Raw genomic sequence first — 19,544 nt, 5'->3', positions numbered from 1 at the left:
ATTAGCATCATTAAATGTAGTCCAGTGATGCCTCAGTGGTATCTCTTGCAAACAGTTTCTGGGAGTATTTCGCCAGGGCGGCTCGGCAGCGTGCAGACTGCAGCACCATAATGTGTTGTGTAGACTTTGAAGACAATTGCAGAAACAAAGTGCTAAAGCTGGTCAGAGCAAAAAGTAACAGCTGTGTGTATCCCTGGCTCCAATCTGACTGAGAAGCAAAACCAAGAAATGGATAAATGTCTCTCTTCAATTCTCTCTGTACTGGGATTCGGCCTTCTCTCAACCTGGCAAAAAATGCACAAACGGTCATCCCCTGGCATACGTCTTCTGAGATTTTCTCTCATGCATTACCTATGCCCAGTGAATTATCTGTCCACATGCCTTTCAAAGCCCCCTGCTGTTGTGGTGCCTGATGTTTGAAGCGAGGAACAAGCACTCTTCAGTATCAAAATACTTTATTTTTTAATGTCTCTGAAGTGTTTTTCCTCTCTGTGTCAGAGGAAATGATGTTCTGAAACATGTGCAGAGGTCAGAGCATGTGCATATTCCAGGTTTACATCTATGAAAGGGAAACTCGAATTTGTGTGCTTGTGAACATATGTACGAGCTGGCACTGGAGTCAGTGACTCATTTGCCTGAGCCGAGCCCTTTGCTTTCTTATTGCTGCTGTAATAAGCTACGCACAAAGTATCCCATGCAGACCGTTAGGATGGAGTTGCACTCCAGAGGACGTAGTGAAGTGCCTGCCGTTTCCCAGGAATAATCCCAAGCACTAATTGTTCCCACAGCCAAATGATATGTGGCATTTGGTTTAGGATCTGATGTAGCACAGGAAGAAACCACTCTTCTGCTACCAGGAACAATGGCCTCACAGCACTGCATGCTAACAGTGACATTTCAGCTTTGCTTCCCTTGTTCGAATGTTTGTGTTAACTTTGGGCTGGTTTTTGTTGGTTTTGTTTTTTTCCTTTTTCTTAGTTTCCACCCGTCCTCCCCTGCAGGATCCAACCCATCTCAATGTGCATAGATTAATGTAGTTTGAAAATGAGCTCTAGAGGTCATCACTTCTCCTGCTCCCAGCAGGCCTAGCTTCTAATATGCGTAGTATGTTCACACATGGTAAAGAAATATAGGGGATATTTTCCCGTTTCCAGAATTTGCTCTTATCAATAATTATCCTTACTCTAGCATACATAGTTGTTCTGTTCATCACTTTCACAATGTTTATGCAAGGAACTTGGACATGCTGGAATGCAAGACTTTGGTTTCAGAAGGCATGTTGGGGGCATTGCTTGTACTTTTCACTGGGATGAAGACAAAGACTTGTGAAAAAATCATACAATAAAACAGAAAAAAACACCTCATTTATCTTGTTAACTAGTTATTTTCAATGTGGAAAAACTACTTTTTTACAAATTTACGTAGTCTATATAGTGGTAATTTGTTCAAGTCTCAAAGGGAAGAAATGATTGTCTGGTTTATCTTTACATGGCTCGTTTGCCTTTGTCATGCTCCTGTTATTTACAATCTCTCAACAGTTTTGTTCCAGGCTTCTTTTTTTTTTCCATTTTATTTTCAATTAAAAAGTCTTCTTTCCCTCTAATCGTATTCAGTGCCTGGAATCTCTTCAGTTTTCCTGTTATTTTCTTCCCCAGGATTATGCCTTGGGATAAATTTGTTATACTTTACTGTTTGAACTAGAATATTTTGGGTTCTCTCATAGACATAACATTGAAAGAGAATTTGGAATTACTCTGATGTTCATCTCTTAGAGGTTTGGCATAGAAATGTGATGTGTAGGAACAACTTCCAAGAGTGGACACTCTTTTCACTCATTTTATTCTTTCCTTTATTTAACTCTGTTGTTCAGCTGTGATTTTTACCTTATTCGGTATTATTTTCTGACTAATCTTTATAATTATTAGGAATTACCATGTGATTTCTTTGTGAATCTAGACAATGAGGTGCAAATGGTAGAACCTAAGAGTTCTTTCTCTGATACTGTCAAGAATTACAGGAGAATATTTCCTGCAGCAGACCTGTAAAACTGCAGAAGTGCAGGACTTCTGTCACATCTGTTTATACCAAAGGGAAGTGAGATCCTCCTCTTCTCCAGACTATTGTGATTAATAAGCAGATCATCATGAGCTCTGAAAATGATAGCTACTTTGGAATAAAACCCCATAAACTCTGGGGAAGGAAGCAGGCTAGTTATTAGTGTCTTTTCTTTGTAGCATTTTCTTGGAAATGGATCCATTTGTTTTGTTAGATTTGGAAACACTGCTCTTTCCTCTTCCTTTTTCTTTCTGTATGCATCCATCCTTTTGTTTACATGCCAATGACTTGCCTTAGTAGCTAACTCTTCATATTTATTGTATGTTTGTGAAAGACAATCATGCCTCATTACCCTTTTTTTTGTTTCCACTCTGGAAGTCAATACTTGTTCTTTCATGCCTTCTTCCCGCGCCATCCCCCACCCCCTATCATCGCAGAAAGTTTGACGGTTTTGTTCTGGATTGTTTTTGTCAACCCGTTAGAAATGGAAAACATTCACATTTCCTCGCTCTTTTCATCCTGTGATAGCGTCCTGCTGCTTTCTCAATAGTTCTTGATGGCTTTGTTCTTTAAAACTAGCTCTCTGTTCCCAAGATGAAGTCCATTACAGACTAGTGAAAGGTAATATCACTGCTTTGATGGAGATTGCATTCATTCTCTGCAGGCTCTTTACCATCTTGTTTGCTTTTCCTTGCAAGGTCGTAGCAGAAAGAAGGGACTAAAAGGTTCCAATTACTCACCTGCTATTTCCCTCATGTTACTCACAAGCCTATTTTGACTTTGTGCTACTTACACCGATCTATTTATTACCTACAGTTCACAACTGTAAATCCCAGCCTTTATTCTGAGTGGTCTTCCTCAATTGCTATTATTATATTTAATACCTTTCCTCAGGTGTATTGCACCCTATTTGAAAATCTACATTACCCTGAACTTGTTCAACAAATGGTGCTTTGATAGGGCATGCCAGTTAGAACTTTTCCTGTATGTGTCTGAAGAGATGAGGAAGGAGACCATAAGCACAGAGCTCGTTGCTTTAATGCTGTTTTAAGACTTTGGTCATAAGATCCCGTTGGAATGGGACTTATCAGATGATGACCAGAACGTCTGAACTGGCTGCATTAGACTAGCTGGCATGTCCCCTAGTAGTTCTGTGTGCATAATGTAGGTTTGCTCTGCCTGTTCCTGAGCATTTGTGTCTGATTTTTTTCTATCATTTGCCCTCTTTTCTTTCGGAAAATGGCAGAGCATGGTTGCGGAATTGAAGTCCAGACGTAGCCGTGTAGCCTGGAGAGCCCAGTTCCTCTTTTTCCCCATTGCACTTGCCAGAAGTAGTTGCTTGAAACTTGGAATCATGTTCTTCATCAGCTATAAAGCAATCCTTCTTCACAAGTCACACCTGGAAACAAACATCACAGATTTCTCCACCACCAGTGCTGTTCCTTCCTGTCCTGGACTAATTGTGTAGAAATGAGAAAACAGTTTCATTTTGATGTCTGCTCATTTCTTGATCTCTTCACCCTCCTCTCTCTCTCAAAAAAAAAAAAAAAGTAAAAAAAAATCAAGAGCTACCTTGATTATGGTCAGTGGCATTATGCGAAGTATGTCTGGCCAATATTTTCGAACTGCATCTTTAATGTAAGGAGATCTTTAATACTGAGACTTGCTTCATTCTTCTCTGGTTATGCAGAGATGGCTGTGAAAGGCAGGAGAAGAGCTGAACAGGCCCACGTTTATCTGTGCTTCTCCGGCACCTGGTTCCCAGACCAGTGGTGGCCCCTGAGCCATAGGAGATGTCTAGAATAAATGTATGAAACCCTACTGCCTTTACTGGGCTTTGAATTAAAAGGCAGTTCTTACATGAACATCTATCAAAAGGTTTGCAGGTTGACAGTGAACTGTTAAAAAAATATTTGGCAACCACTGTGGTACATTAAATGTAATACATTTAAGCATTTCAAATATTTACAGCATCTACAGTATCTTTGTCTCTGATGCACTTGATGTTAACAGCACTCCTTGTGTGCTACCAGTGGAAAACGAGATGTAAAATGATTGATTGACTCAGAGGAAAATTATTAAAAGCATCTGAGTCATTTAGAAATCTAAGTCAAAAGTGACTTAAGCATTGAAAAATAAGGCTTTGACTAGGAAATTAGGAAAAAAGAAACCTCAGGGCTTTCTCAAATGTTTCTATAAATGATAACAAGAGGTTGCGTTCCCTATTATCCTCATGATTCACTGATAGACAAAGACTTCCAGGTACTGGAAATTAGTGACATTCTTCTGTATTTGAGGCTCTGCTACCCAGGTCAGCTGAGCTGAAAATACATACCCTGGTGGTATGTGCATACCTGCACATCTATCATCAAGTTCCACTTGCAGAACCTTGATTTTCTTGTGGTTTCGCTCTCTCTCTTCCTCACACGTTGCACTTTAAGAAGGGCACATTTTTCCCCTTGCTCTGCCTTAAGCCTTATTAGCTCCTGAAACCAGTCTGCTGGAGTTCAATTTCTTTAGATGAAGCTTCAGGAAAAATGCTGGTTTGGCTTTTGTGTATCAACCAGAGAAGTTTGCTTTAAAACAGCTGGCAGGCTGCAGGGGAAAGGCAATGATGTGCAGCGTTGACTGTCAGCAGGGGATAACTCACCTTAAAAGACAAAAGCCTTAATGCCTGGGAAAATGACAGTTTATCTGATCGCTCTGTAATCTCTTTTCAGCACTGGCTGACAGAGCTGGAGATCTTCGCTATGATCTTCGCAGCTGCTATCCATGACTATGAACACACTGGAACCACCAACAACTTTCACATCCAGACACGGTGAGGCTGCTGTAAATCATGATGAAGGCTTGGGAAATGGAGGGGGAAGCCTTTGAAGAATAACAGCACAGCCACCTAGAAAAGTGCAGGAGCTTTTGCTTTCAAGTGTTACAGGAGGAAATTTCACTTCCTTAGGTTGCATTTAATTTTCTCTTGCTCAGCCATTTACAATGGAATGCATGTGTTCTAGCTTCCTGAGCATTGTTCCATATTAATAATCAGGAAAAGGAGAGTCCCAAAATATTTCTATGTAAAGTTTCCAAAGACAAATTGCTATACAGAGTGATGTATTTTGATGAAGGTATAGTTTTGGAGGAGATACTATAATTCAACAGGTTTTTCTCCTTGTTGAATTTGAAGAATCAAACATTAACTGCATAAATCAAGAATTCAACGATATCTGTATTCATTAGCGAACGGCAACGCTACACATACTGGTTTTGCTATAGTGGAAAACCACACCTGCAGCAAGGGGACATGTTTACCATTACCTGTTCAGGGATTTTTTAAAGCTTTGTAAATTGCTAAACAGTAATTAGCTGATCACAAACTAGACTGGACTGGTGTATATTTTGAACTCAGAATATTCTGTAAGGCTTTTGGGTTGATGGAAGAGAGAAGGAGAAGATGAAGGTGGCAGTAAAATTCAGTAGTGTGCAAAGATTGTGAAGTTTCTAGTTGCAGTGATAATTGGGCCTCTAATTATTTATGTATTATTTTGACAATGGGAGTGTACTGGTAGCAATGACAAAATGTCTAGATGTCCTCGACTGACACTGTGCACTTGGGCATTTCTAAGATGCATTGCATTTTACTCTAAACTAATGTCTGGAGTATGTTAGCTGAATTATGCTGTATATCAGAGATATATAAAGGTTGCTAGGATAAATCACACATGTGCTCAGGAACGCGTGGGAACATAGAAGTTTCTGTCTCTGTTCTGGGCCAAGCCACACTCCACTTCTTACAGCTTCACGCATGCAAGAATTAAGGATCTGCTGTATTTCCCAAATACTTATAGAAGAATTCAAGGAAAGACAGCTGTAATTTAGTTTCTGTAACACTGAACATCAGAGGGTGTAAAGTGTAAGGGGAGAAAAATGTACACTGCTCTCTGGGAAGCAGAACGGAGTGGGGACTATAACAAGTCACACTCACCCTCTGTTGCCATTGACTTCCAGCAAGAACTTTGTCTTCAGACCAGTTTAGCCATTCATCAGTCTCAGATCTATGCCCTGGAGCTTAAAATAAGACGTGAAGTACCTTTGGTCTTCCTCTATCCCCCTGGCAATTGCCCTTCTGGGCAGCATAGTCTAGCACACAGATGGCAGAAAGCAGTTCAGTTATAGCTATTATCTATTCTGGAAGTAATATTGGGACACATCTTGCGATTGCTTACCTGGGTAGAGTCAGGCTTTAGTATGAGAGCAACATGCACAAGAGCCGGAAAAGCGCCTCGTGATTCAACCCCAAATTTACGTATCTCTCACAGTTCTAAGCACTTTTTTTGAAGTATGTAACAAAGAGCCTAGGTGAGTCTCAGCTGATAAAATAGATTTTGCGGTGAATTTTGATCTTTAGTTTTCTTTTACTGAATAACAGCAATGAACAAAATATTACAAGTGCTCTTAAAATGCTCGTATCTGTGCTATAGAACTAATCTCTGTAACTGATCAAAGGAAAACTACTGAATGTGAGATTCTTTAGGCAGGGAAGAAACATAACCTTTCTTACGTTTTCTTTTAAATGCTAGGTCAGACTCAGCCATTCTGTATAATGACCGGTCTGTGCTTGAAAATCACCACGTTAGTGCAGCGTACCGTCTTTTGCAAGATGATGAAGAGATGAATATTTTATCTAATCTCTCAAAGGATGACTGGAGGTAAAAATGAACATGGTGGCTGCCCAGGAACACTGCAGCATCACCATAGACTGTTATTACCTTGTTTGAATGGTAATGTGCATTACTGTATATTGCATATTAGTATTTCTATTGCTACAAAGAACTTTAAAAGAGCTTTAAAAGGTGTTTGTCTTGCTTACTTCTGCTTTCACCTGGTTTTCTGGTTTCACCTTATTTCTGGTTTTCACCTCTGGCAGTGAGACTTTGTAGCAATGGATTATAATATACAGTTTGATTCCCATCTAATTTCTCAGTCTCACAGAGATACCCTTTGTGCACATCCATTTGTAATTGAGCGCAGAGCTGGCCTGCTGTTTGTTCATCCTAAAGCATAGACATAACCTTTATCTACTTTGACACTCCCTGCCTGGAAATTATAAATGGGACTTTATGCAAAAAAGAATCCATCCCAAGGAGCATAAATCAGTGTACTGTGTATGCCAAGGTGATGTAAGAAGCTGTAATTTAAAATAAGTCTCATGCAGCATATGATTTATGTGCCAAAATCAGCCCATGATTTGCTTTCTAACAGCAGACAGTTCAAGCTGATGAGGGCTTTCTTTTTTTATGGGGGTTTTTTGAACGTCAAAAAACTGGGCTACTTTAAAAATAGCCCAGCGTGCTAGACAGGAAGAATCCTGCTCCATGGTCGTTCTCATGGGAGGGAAAGCAACTTGTGGGATCTTACATGATGCATGGTGCCCCAGTGCTGAGCAGTCAGTTCATTTTATTTTAATATAAACCTGGGGAAATAAGATCTTTTCTGGGGCCTGGCTTCTAGCAAGCTGGTCAGTGAAGGCTCTGCTTGCTAATCTGTTTAGCCTGAATTTCCTGTTTATTTTAACGTGTGGACAGTGATGTGATCCTATAGCTGAACACCAGAAATAAAACTCAGGAACTTATGTGGCTGATTTCAATCAATGTGAGTGTTGTGGAGGAGTGGCTTGAGAAATTCTATCCCCCAATATAGAAAATAGTCTCATGGTGGGCAGCAAGCAGGAGCTTAAAAAAAAAAATCTGCATTGAGGTGTAAAAAATCTAATTTATTTTTTTAGCTACAGCTGGTAATGCCTTGTCAATTATTGGCAGCGAATTACTGATTCCTTATATGTTGGCGGGAGAAACGCAAGGAACTGACTGACTAGAAAGAGCAGCCTTAGAGCCACTGTCTACAAGGAAGAGTGCAGCAGCTACTTGAATATGCTTCATTGCGTAGACACTGTCTTTAGGAAAATGGTCTGCTTTGGAGCTTTAAACTGGTTTTGCTTGAATCAAAGCTAGCTTGAGATATTTCTCATTGATTCTGTAGTGTCAACATGCGTGTTGTGTTGAGGCAAAATGCTTAGGCCCAAAGTTTCAAAGATTAACCCATCTCTTTAAAAAATACTGTAACTGCCTGACCAAAAATATTGAGTGGTTTGGATTGCTTATTTGTTCTCTCTCAAGTAGGGCTTTATTATTTTGTAGCTTCTGATGAAGCAGCAGCTGCGGAATAAAGGCCATTATCTGGATGTGCTCTAATACCAAAACATTGTGATTTTTGTGTGCTTTTGCTTTTGGCTGCCAGTTCAAAATCCCATAGGCAAACATTTGGGAAGTGCTAGCAACGTCAGCTGACTTCAGCAGGGTCTGAGGTGTTGAGAAAAAAAAACAAGCCCAGAGTTTCCCAGACTGGCACTCAAAAATAGGACCCTTAGTATTGAAGGATGCTTTGGTACGCTATTAAAGTGTATCCAAATTTAACTTTATTTTTATAGAATTAACTGATAAATCTCTCTCAGCAAAAGGCCCAAGTGGTGGTTTTTGGAAAGCAAATTCTTAAGTGCCTTTCTGAATTGAGCTTTCACTCCTTTTTTTCACTTTACTGGTAAAAGAAAATCTGATGGTCATTGGATTTCACAATCCTAGATGTCTGTGTGGGTTTTATCACTTTTGTGGTATTCAGTCATCTAGTTAGGGAATGTATTTTCAGGAAAGAAATGTAGAAAATTAGAACTGCTGTTGGAAAGCAAATGGGCACACGTTTTGTAAGGAAAGCAGATGAGACTGAAAGAGATCTTTTGGGCTACAGTCAAGGAGAAAAGAGTTGAATACTTACTAGTACTTAAACTACATTTTTTTCTCCGTTAAAAAAACCCACCAACTCTGTTGCTTATTAAATATTTGAAAATCAGTTGAGTTGCCTTATTTCATGAATCCCATTTGTGCAAATCATCAGCGAGTAAATGAAGAAACTATCACAAAACCAGATCACAGTGAATTAAGAAAATAAACTGCAAAGTGAACAGATGCTTTCCAAGATACTGTTATAGATGTCTTTTCTGGCATTGTATTTCATTGTTAATAAGTTCCATGCAGTTTATTGAAACAGAGTATGTTTAGCGCAAGCACGTCAAGTACAGAATTAAAAAGGCATCTGGAAAATGTTTCGCTCCTTAATTCTGTAATGGAGTACAGCTTTAGGCAGTAACCTTTAATGTGATACTGACTTTGTCCCTCAAATAATTCTGAGCCCTCCTTGTCAATCCATGTTATTCCTTTTGAGATTGCAGTGAGAACCCTTGAATGTTTTTTGACTGAAGACAACTTTGGTTGGAGCCTTCTTTTGTATATAAAGCATGTGCATGGTTGCATGATCACTCCCTTTTCTTGTTAAAGTTTGTTTCCATGCATTCAGGATGGGCACATACGTCATTGAAAACGTTGCCTCAAATGTAGTATTTTTCCTATTCATTTTCATGAGAATAAAGTACTGAGACTTCTACTGGACAAAATGAGCAAAATATCTCACTTCAGAAGATCTTACTGTTGGTTGCTAGCATAGGGATTAATTGATCTAAAATGGCCTTTTTCCTGTCCCTTCCCCATGCGTGCAAGGGGGTGTGAGTCTGTCACTAGCATACAGCTTTAAGGTGAACACTGATATGGAGCAAAGAAACATCCAACGAAGTGTCCAACAAAATGATGTAAGGTTCTCCGAGGCAAGAAAAGTAAAACCATGAAATAATTATTCTAAAGAGGAAATGAAGATATTTGCCAGATGGATCAATGCAAGGCTTGGAAGTATTTAGATGTAAAGTCAGCCAGAGTCTATCTCGGTAATCAGTAGTAAAGATGCCGTAAAACTGTGCTTGCTCACGGGACTGTGCCAGATACCATGTTTACACCTGAATCATCTGCAGGACATTGGTTAGACAACAAAAAAAATCAAACATCTGACATTGGACACAGGATGAGTTATTATTCAGCATGTAATAGTAGTAAACCAGGAAATTCACTTCAGGTTTGCCTGTTCTCCAATTGCTTTTCCTGATGCTGTTCCCCGACAAGCTGCATTCTCCACCTAATTGTTCCTTTCCCTACTTCTGCAGGGGTTATTGAAAGGCGCGGGCAAGTTGCCTTCAAATTTATTTTCAAATTGAATAACTTATAACTTTTTCTCAGTGGTTGGTTATAGGTGTGAGAACGTGATGTCTCCGTGGCTCCTGGCCTCTGGCCTTAGGGAAATGTATATTTTACCATGAGAGAAAACATCTGGAATTGTAATGAGAAATATTAAAATTCCTAATTAGGCAGCCAAGCAGCACAGCCAAGTCTATAAAAAAAAGTCTTTGAGTCCACAAAGGATCTTTGGTTGAGGGGACCTGGCTGGGTGGTTGCATTCAAAGAGTTGCGGTCAACGGCTTGATGTCCAAGTGGAGACCAGTGACAAGTGGCATTTAGGGTTTTTTTAAATTGGGTATTATTGTTTTTTTATTGTTTTTTTAAATTGTTTATTGGCCAATCTTGCCAAAACTTTCTCCTGCTGCTTCTCCAAAGGAAGAACTGTCTTTCCATCTTACATGTTTCCAGGAATGGGGCATCTACCTGCTTTGATGATCTGTTGCTACTCTCTGCATACTTCCAGGACAGGTGGCTTCATCTTCACCCACCCATTTCGTAGCTGTGGTGGGAGCTAGCTGAGGACAGCCACCTTTCTTATCCTCGGACTGAAAAAATTCCGCCCCCAGGCCCCAATAATCTGGGTGGTGCTCCAGGGGAGTCCAACAGGCTGCAGTGGTCTCCTCTGGTCTCTGGTGATCTCCAGCTCTGTCTGGCAGTCTCCGATGATCTCCAGTAGTGAGACCACCAGCCACTGCCAGAGACCATGGGAGACTGCCAGTGTCTGGTGGCCTCCAATGACCTCTGGTGGTCTCTAGTGGTGTCCAACAGTCTCTGGTGGTCTCCAGCAACGGTGGTGATCTCCAGCAATCTCCAATGGACTCCTCCAGGTGCTGTGGGGCTGCTGACCAGAAAATGGCAGCACCTTTCTTTGCCTCTTCCCCAGGGCTCTGAGAAGAGGAGATGCCCTCCTTCATGAGGGGCAGGGATTGGGTGGGAAAGAAGGGCTTATCAGTGGCTTGACAGATGGGTGATCTTCCTGACGAGCCTGCTGGATGGCAGTGTGGGTGGCCCACTTAGGACTAGCATTGGCTGGGGGGCTGGCGCTGCTTTTGGGGAGCTGGCTGTTTGGAGGTCCCTGAGAGCCCCCAGCAGTCCTGTGGTGCTTTGGGCACCATGGTGCTGGAGGCACCCCGGCCATGGTGGTGGTGTGCACCATCAGCCCCATGGGAGATGGATCCACCTCCATTGGTTCTTCTTCATCTGCAGGTGGATCCAACTCTGTGGACTCATTGCTATTCTGTGATGGATCAACCTCCATGGGCTTGACCTGACTGCCATAATTTTTGCTGCTCCTGTCAGCCTGCTTCTGTTAGTCGGGATGTGGAGGCCTCCTCGGGGCTTCCAATGAGCTTCTTCTCACTTGTCCCACCCAATGTGGGCATTGGCCTCCCTTCGCGGGCTCCTCCTCTCCCAAGCAGGCTTGGATCGAGAACCTCTGGCTGCTGAGCAAGCCGTGGGCCAGCCGCAGGGTTGCCTGCTTGCCTAACGGCAGGCCGGTGACATCACCAATGGCCGTTGGTGTGTCTGGGAGGGTGGCTCAGGAGGCCCTGAAGGCCCTTTTCCTTGCCAGAGAGCAAGACTGCCCCTGGGCCAGCGGGACTGTCCTCCAGCTGCCTTCATGTGCCCTGGGCTCCAGCCCCCTCCTCCTGCCAGGCCTGGCGTCCCCTCAAGGCCTCGGTGGCCGCAGGAGGGCCAGGGAGTCTCCATGAGCCTCCAACCGCCCGGCTCCCTGCAAGTGGCAGTGTCCCGGCAGCCAACAGCAGCAGAGAGGGGCAGAGGGGAGGAGAGGGCCTGGCCTTCTCCGCGCTGTTGCGCAGGGGCGATGGGAGGAGTCCATCGCAGGGCCATCGAGGAGGTCCTTGGGGTCTGGAGGTGGGGTTTTCAGTGTGAGGATGGGAAGGCCCCTGGGGGATTGCTCTCCCCAGCTGGTTCTCGCCCTCAGCTACTGAATGGGTGGTTGAAAATGAAGCCAGACGCACCCTGGCATTGCACAAAGAGTAGCTGCAGATTAGTCATGACTCTAGATAAGCACAAAAGAACGATTTGATCTTGGCTACAGGCTCCTCAGGGAGTGGTTATGGTGAAGGGTGTGTAGGTACTTCTGCCCATCAGTTGATTCCTGTGTACCTCAAACAGTGTAAAAGCTGTTGAGAGCACAACATCACTTGAGGAGTAAAGGGAGGTGTTTTTGCTTCCTCCACATTGACTAAATGACAAACAGTCTGCAAACAGAAATCTTGCTGACTGTCATTGAAAGAAGGAAAGCTAAGCTGGCTGTGAAGGTGTTTCTGGTGACGGTTTGCTGTGCCCGTGCTGCCATGGTGACAGCAGATCCCAACATGCCCCTTTTTCCTGTGTCATTCCAGTCCTCTGCTTTCATGGCTTGTATAGATACAGAAGGCAGTATTGACTTTTAAACTATCCACTGATGTCATGGGGGAAGGTGTCATCTCTCCACTATTTAATAGTTTCCTTTCTCCCTTTGGCTCCTGCTGTTTTGTCCAGCCCAATGTGCAGGCCACATCTGTAGAGGATTGTTTGTCTTTTCTTTGGATTAGATTTTTACTAGCTTTACGTGACAGAGAGAGATGGTGCAGGTGGGGAGGAGGTGCTGACGAGCACTGTCATTTTCATCTAATGAAAACCATTCTGGATGGTGGAGAGCTCAGGGCACCTTACCATACTTGTTGCTATGATGCCGCATGCCCAGGAATAAACTAGGAGATAGGTTTAGCTCTTAATGGTCAGAGGGCAGATTGTTTTGAGGACATTTCCTTGGCCTGAGTCGACAGGCAAGTAATCTTTATTGGAAAGTGTTCTGATAGGACCATGCTTGTGAATACTTAGCCTGTGGCAACTGTGACTCTCTGCGGGAGATTAGCTCAAAGGTGTGCCTGCCTCTATTGGCTTGATACAGCCTCCTCCTTTTTTCATCAGATTGTATTATTTCTTCTTTTTTTGGGTACAATTTTAGGTTACCTATATTTTAAGGACTTGGATAATTTTTCTTGAGTCAAGTTATTTAATTAATCACTCGGGACAATTACTGTTTGAGTGAATTAAATCTGGTTCTTCATGAACTTCTTCCTGAATACCAGACTGGGTTGGAATCATTGGGAATAAAAGAGAAGAAGATATTGCAGACATACCAGGGGGATCTCTGACTTTGTAATCCCGCTGGTAACACTGGGAGCGAGAGCTGACTTTGCCTGCCTCTTCACCATATGTCAATAATAATATCTATAAAGCCTATGTATTCAGTGCTATACTTTTGCACAGTTTCACAGCAACGTGTAGACATTTGAAAGCAGCGCAGCTTCTTCTCTTATCTCATCTCATTTCTTCTTTGAATTGTAAAGTATATTTTCTGAAAGGTAAAGCAGGGGAAGCTATGTTGGTTGACTTGCTTTTCCTATGCTGTTATATACTATACTTGTCTCCTCTGAAGGTGTTAGCTCAGATTAAAGACAGATTGCTCTGAAAATAAAACATTAACAGGCTTTTGTGCATTATTAACATCATTAAATGTAGTCCAGTGATGCCTCAGTGGTATCTCTTGCAAACAGTTTCTGGGAGTATTTCGCCAGGGTGGCTTGGCAGCGTGCAGACTGCAGCACCATAATGTGTTGTGTAGACTTTGAAGACAATTGCAGAAACAAAGTGCTAAAGCTGGTCAGAGCAAAAAGTAACAGCTGTGTGTATCCCTGGCTCCAATCTGACTGAGAAGCAAAACCAAGAAATGGATAAATGTCTCTCTTCAATTCTCTCTGTACTGGGATTCGGCCTTCTCTCAACCTGGCAAAAAATGCACAAACGATCATCCCCTGGCATACGTCTTCTGAGATTTTCTCTCATGCATTACCTATGCCCAGTGAATTATCTGTGCACATGCCTTTCAAAGCCCCCTGCTGTTGTGGTGCCTGATGTTTGAAGCGAGAAACAAGCACTCTTCAGTATCAAAATACTTTATTTTTTAATGTCTCTGAAGTGTTTTTCCTCTCTGTGTCAGAGGAAATGATGTTCTGAAACATGTGCAGAGGTCAGAGCATGTGCATATTCCAGGTTTACATCTATGAAAGGGAAACTCGAATTTGTGTGCTTGTGAACATATGTACGAGCTGGCACTGGAGTCAGTGACTCATTTGCCTGAGCCGAGCCCTTTGCTTTCTTATTGCTGCTGTAATAAGCTACGCACAAAGTATCCCATGCAGACCGTTAGGATGGAGTTGCACTCCAGAGGACGTAGTGAAGTGCCTGCCGTTTCCCAGGAATGATCCCAAGCACTAATTGTTCCTGTAGCATAGTCATACCCTTTTATTGTAAAAGTTTTTTCCATGCATTTAGGTTCTCCTCTCCTGCCTCTCTTGCTTGTGTTGACAGAGAGGTCGGTGCCACTGGGAATGAACCACACCAGGGAATTGACCAGGACTGGTGAAAAAAAAAAGATCCAGTATAATTTTAAATAAGTTTGTTTTCCACCACCATATCATCATCTTGAATGCCGTTGGCTATGCAACTGATTGTACATAAGAGTGGGGTGGAGGAGGTGGGTATACTGGGGAAGAGCGAGCCCAGCTGATGCCATCTTAACATGCATGCAGAACTCCTGGCTGGGGGAGGACACATTACGTGTTACCCATGGGACAGGGCGAACGCAGCAGTCTTAGGTCTCTACACAGTGGTGGCCTGAGGCTGGAACTTGAGCACAGCCACCAGAGGCAAAAGAGACATGCTCAAAATAGAGCACATCCTTCATGAAACATTAATGAAAAGAGGAATGGTAACTTTTATTTTTAAATGAAAGCTGACCCATTTCTGGATCTCCCAGATCCTGAGCTGGTATGCTAACCTTGGGTTGTTCTTCCTCTGTTAACCTGTGGGGAGCTGAACTCAGAGAAAGAGAAAATAAATTTGTATTATGTGCTAGATCAGAATGTTCTGGTAGTTTAAAATCTCTAGGACGTCCATATTATCTTCAAAGGAATTTCAACTGGATCCTAAACAAGTTTGCTTAACAAAAATTTGTACAGGAATAGTTTGAATATCAGGGAAGTAATGCAGGTTAGTAATGCAAGTTCTCAAAAGTCTTGACTGCATATATGCATTATATATACTAGGCGATTTTTTTAATATGTTGTTTTTCCTTTAATAATATGACTAAATTTTCAACATAGGTACCGACCAGTTTTAGTCAATTGGATAGAGATTCAGGTTCAAAAGTTCACCTGCTGAGGCTTCAAATAGTCTTTTTACTTCCTTCTAAGAATGTGCTATAAAAGGAATCAAGAGGTTTGTGCTTAATTGAAAAAGGACTACTAATACTAACGCTCTTCAAAAAACGTCTAGGATTTCTCTTAGCAAGGATTAGCCACCTGACTTAATTTCCAGCCCTCCCACTCCAGTATTTGTGTAGAAAATCATTCATCCTCATCCCCGTCCCTGAGAGAGGGATAATTGAAATAGTGACATACAAAGGCAGAAGTACTGTCAATAATTTGCAGACAGACAACAAATGAAACCGGAGAGTTTCTTATGCTGGTTTTTGTGTTTCTGTTTCCTTGCTCCTCTCATCGTGATGTCATCCAAAAGGGAATTCAGAGCTCTAGTGATTGAGATGGTGTTGGCCACCGATATGTCCTGTCACTTCCAGCAAATCAAAGCCATGAAGAATGCTTTGCAGCAGCCAGAAGGGTGAGTCATCTCACAACACTGTGCAGTGAGGGGCTGCATTTCAGCTGGTGCTTTACCATTGTGTTTAACTTCAAAAGCTCCTCTCCAGAGGCCCTCGCTCTCTTTGATGCCTGCATCGATTCTCTTTCTGCTGTTGAATTTTGAATGAATTCACTTAGGAGTGTACTGGCACCCCCCTATACACACATCTCTATTCTGTGCTGGACCAAAGCTTCCAAAAGTCACAATGTTAAGATAAGCCTCCCTGGGCATTTCCCTTTGCATATCAGGGTAACATCAAGGACATGATCCAGCTGAGTGACCTCTACAGCTTGAGTATGACTCAAGGTTATAAGATCTGCAGAACACAACTTAGGCATTGCCCTTCTGCAGATGGTATCAGCTGCCACCTCTGCAAGGTGCCTGCTCCATAACCAGAGGACAGATGAAAACAACTTGAGATCCACTGAGGGAAAGGCTAGAAGATAACAGATGGAGCAGTATGGGGAAGGTCTTTTCTTCTTTCCAGTGTGCCACTGGGAGCTGTAATATTTTGTCCACAGCTCTTCCCCATAAAATTCCTTTTATACTACAGAAAGATTTGAGTGATCATTTTTTCGCCCAGGGGACAGGTCTGTCCAGAGCCACCCAGAATTATACCTGTATCAAACCAGTGTGGCTAGCCACTTGGTCCTCTGAGAAGCTACAACTCTTCCAGCGATTTCAGAGAGTCAAAAGCTGGAATTAAAAAATGAGGCTACCCTTCCCCAGAAAGCATTATACACTGTGTTCTTGGGCTAGGTTCTCAGATTGTGGTTTTAAGAAATTGCTGGCTTTTTTTGTTCTGTGGAACCAAATGCAAGGATTATCTTCTGACCTCACACTAGTTTTCTAACAGCAAAACATTTATCAATTACTGTGTAGATTCATCAGTGCCCCTGAGATCGGGTCCTAGCTACTTACTACAGTAAGATGGTAGGGGCCAGCTTCTCTTTTGAGCTGCATGAAATGCAGCCCAGCTGAAATGGGGAGCACTGCAGCTCTTCAAGCCTGCTTATGCAGGCAAGCAAGCCTGGAAAGGAGCTCAGCAAGGCTGAGCAAAGTTTCTTTTTGCACTTCTTAATGTCTCTGTTACAACAGGAATGGTGTACGTTGGAGAAATTAGATAATCTTTCATAGTTGTCTGATTTTATGAACACAGCAATCATTCCATTAATATCCTGGCCAAAGATTCTAATGGCCTCATTTCCCTGCTTAGGTGAGATTTTTGTCGTTCTCCACTGCAACAGCAGATAATTAATTTGTTTGATCCTTTGGGTTTTCAGAATTGACAAGCCGAAAGCCTTATCACTGTTGTTGCATACAGCAGATATCAGTCATCCAGCCAAGGCCTGGGATCTCCATCATCGCTGGACCATGTCTCTGCTAGAGGAGTTCTTCAGACAGGTAAAGCTAGGGAAGTTCCTCTGCATTTCTGCAGCACAAGAGGGAGTGTCTAGAATTGGGCAAGGAAGTAGGAAAATATGAACACACATCTTTTCCTTCTTCTCTGATTTTCTCAAGAGCCTCCTAAATGATATGAAGCTTTCTCATCTGGCACCAGTAGCACTGGCTATTATGCCTCTTGGGAATTTAGTGTCTGATACACTACCTATACCTACAGACGTTATCTACATAGTAGAAATTCTAATTTGGGAAGCTAATATATGTTTCGAATTAGCAAAATATAGAATATGTGACATTCTACTTGGCTGTAGAACCATAGGAAACAGACTTAGGTTCTGTGCTTTATAAAACTGTACTTATATTGTTGGGGTAGATGTGAAAAAAGCATTACCCTTACTTTAGATGAAGTGAACTCATCTAATTTATAGCTCACAGTGGACCACCTGTCAACAGACCCACAAATCTAGACAAATCATTAAGCTCTGTGTGACAGCTATAAGCTCCCCAAGTGACTAATTAAAAGCATTTAAAGATTTGCCTTAAAAAAAAAATTAAAAGTAAGCAGAACAGGTCAGAGTGTTTAGGATACTTTTCACCAATATGAGTTACTAAACTAAGAAGAAAACTAAGTGCTTCATTTCCCTCCAAAGTTCAGTAACTTAATGTTATATATTAAATCTGAATGCAAAAAAGAAAAATATATGACAATTTAAAAAAAGTTCTATCATTTTTTTTTTAAATGGTATCTGTTTTTAAAGGCATTGTGTGAATCCCTTCTTAATAAGGACATTGCAAGAATTTGCTTTGAAATGAATTCTTTAATTTGTTTTTCAAACCAAGAATGGGTTTACTGGGCAGAAGCAGGTTGATCATACCTGCAGCTGTCTCTGTGTTGCCACTCAGGAGGCTCATGCAAGTAGAATGATTTTTACGTATATTTTAAGGAAAAGTCTGCATGTTTATGCTTTTCTAGCCCAAAATTATACTAGATGTATTAAAATACACCACTGCTGAGTCCCCTGAAGACTGGTGAGGGAATTAAGATTAGCTAGATATGAGACCACAAAAAGCCCAAGTTTTGATCTGTTTTACAGGCGTAATAAAGACAAAATTATTATTTTATATTTTCATAAGAATAATTTCAGTTCAGCCAACAAATCCTACTTTAATTTTGAATGACAAATGCCGCCACTTTTAGATAAAGCTTTGTATAAAACTAGCTCCAAATTCAGATGCAGTATTAATTCCCTCTTCAAGAAAACCCTTAAGCTTACCATGAAGCATAGACTTGCGTTCATTGAAGTTATTTAGTAACAGATCAATAAATACATCCGTACGTGACCGTAGAAGAACAATACACATTCTTCTCCCAAGCTGAGATGTACCACTAACCAGAGGGGACCATTGTGGTAAGAAACTGGGCTGGCCTTAGGTTAGGTATTTATTTCCTTATGCTCTTCACCTGCAGACCCTCTCCTGTCCTTTCTGTTGTGCTCTGCAGAGACATAAAGTGTATCAGTACAGGTCCCCAGCCCTATTAGTTTCCAAGTATTTTGTGATGTGACACAAGTCTTCCTACAGCAAGTTACCGTGCTGTAGGTGTGAATGATGCTTCTGAGTACAACACATTCAGCAGCTATGGTGAGCATCTCGTAAAGCAGACATCATGCATGAATTAATTTGTCTTACTATTGCACTTTAGCTAGCTCTAAGGGAGCTTCCCGAACGGCTTAGAAGTCAACTATCTTTCTGAGCAGTCAGAAGGGCAGTTAGGGGTTCCTTCGTAAAGAGAATTAGTCACTGGGGTTTTCAAGAGGCATAAGGAGTGAGAGAAGAATGATGATTAGGTAAGAGCTGGCATTGAGAGATGTTTTTCCTGAAAGATGCAGCGGACACGGTAAAGGAACGTTACTTGGAAATAACTTCTGTATTTGGTTTCTGTTTTACCCTGATACTTGTATATCAGACTCCTAACATAAAGCAGAATTGTTCTGCAACAGAAGAATACTGTTGCTTGTTGTTCCACCCAAAACTCTAACAGGACTTGTGTGCCCCCGTTTTCATCTATGTTATACTAACAAAAAGAAGAATTCAGCTTTTCTTATGCCTACAGAAGTTTTTCTCTGATTAGTTTGCTGGCTATTTTAGCTTCCATTTGACATTAGTCAGAACACTGGCAAGAAGTTTAGCACAGTTAAAGTAAGA

The 19,544-nt window shown here is 41.8% G+C and overlaps 1 protein-coding gene across 8 annotated transcripts in view; it reads left to right on the top strand.

Moving 5' to 3' along the window:
* Positions 1-19,544, top strand: part of PDE1C (phosphodiesterase 1C) — a 315,435-nt gene that overhangs the window by 247,804 nt on the left and 48,087 nt on the right. For all 8 annotated transcript variants that reach the window (XM_054189660.1, XM_054189653.1, XM_054189658.1 and 5 more), the window contains 4 exons: positions 4,776-4,876; positions 6,630-6,758; positions 15,813-15,914; positions 17,219-17,339. In XM_054189660.1, the coding sequence (XP_054045635.1) occupies positions 4,776-4,876; positions 6,630-6,758; positions 15,813-15,914; positions 17,219-17,339 (453 nt within the window). The remainder of the gene's footprint in view (positions 1-4,775; positions 4,877-6,629; positions 6,759-15,812; positions 15,915-17,218; positions 17,340-19,544) is intronic.

Source organism: Rissa tridactyla, chromosome 2 (assembly GCF_028500815.1).
Source record: "Rissa tridactyla isolate bRisTri1 chromosome 2, bRisTri1.patW.cur.20221130, whole genome shotgun sequence".
NCBI classification, from domain to species: domain Eukaryota; kingdom Metazoa; phylum Chordata; class Aves; order Charadriiformes; family Laridae; genus Rissa; species Rissa tridactyla.
The sequence above is the reverse complement of the archived record's forward strand: the minus strand, read 5'-3'. Positions and strand labels throughout refer to the sequence as shown.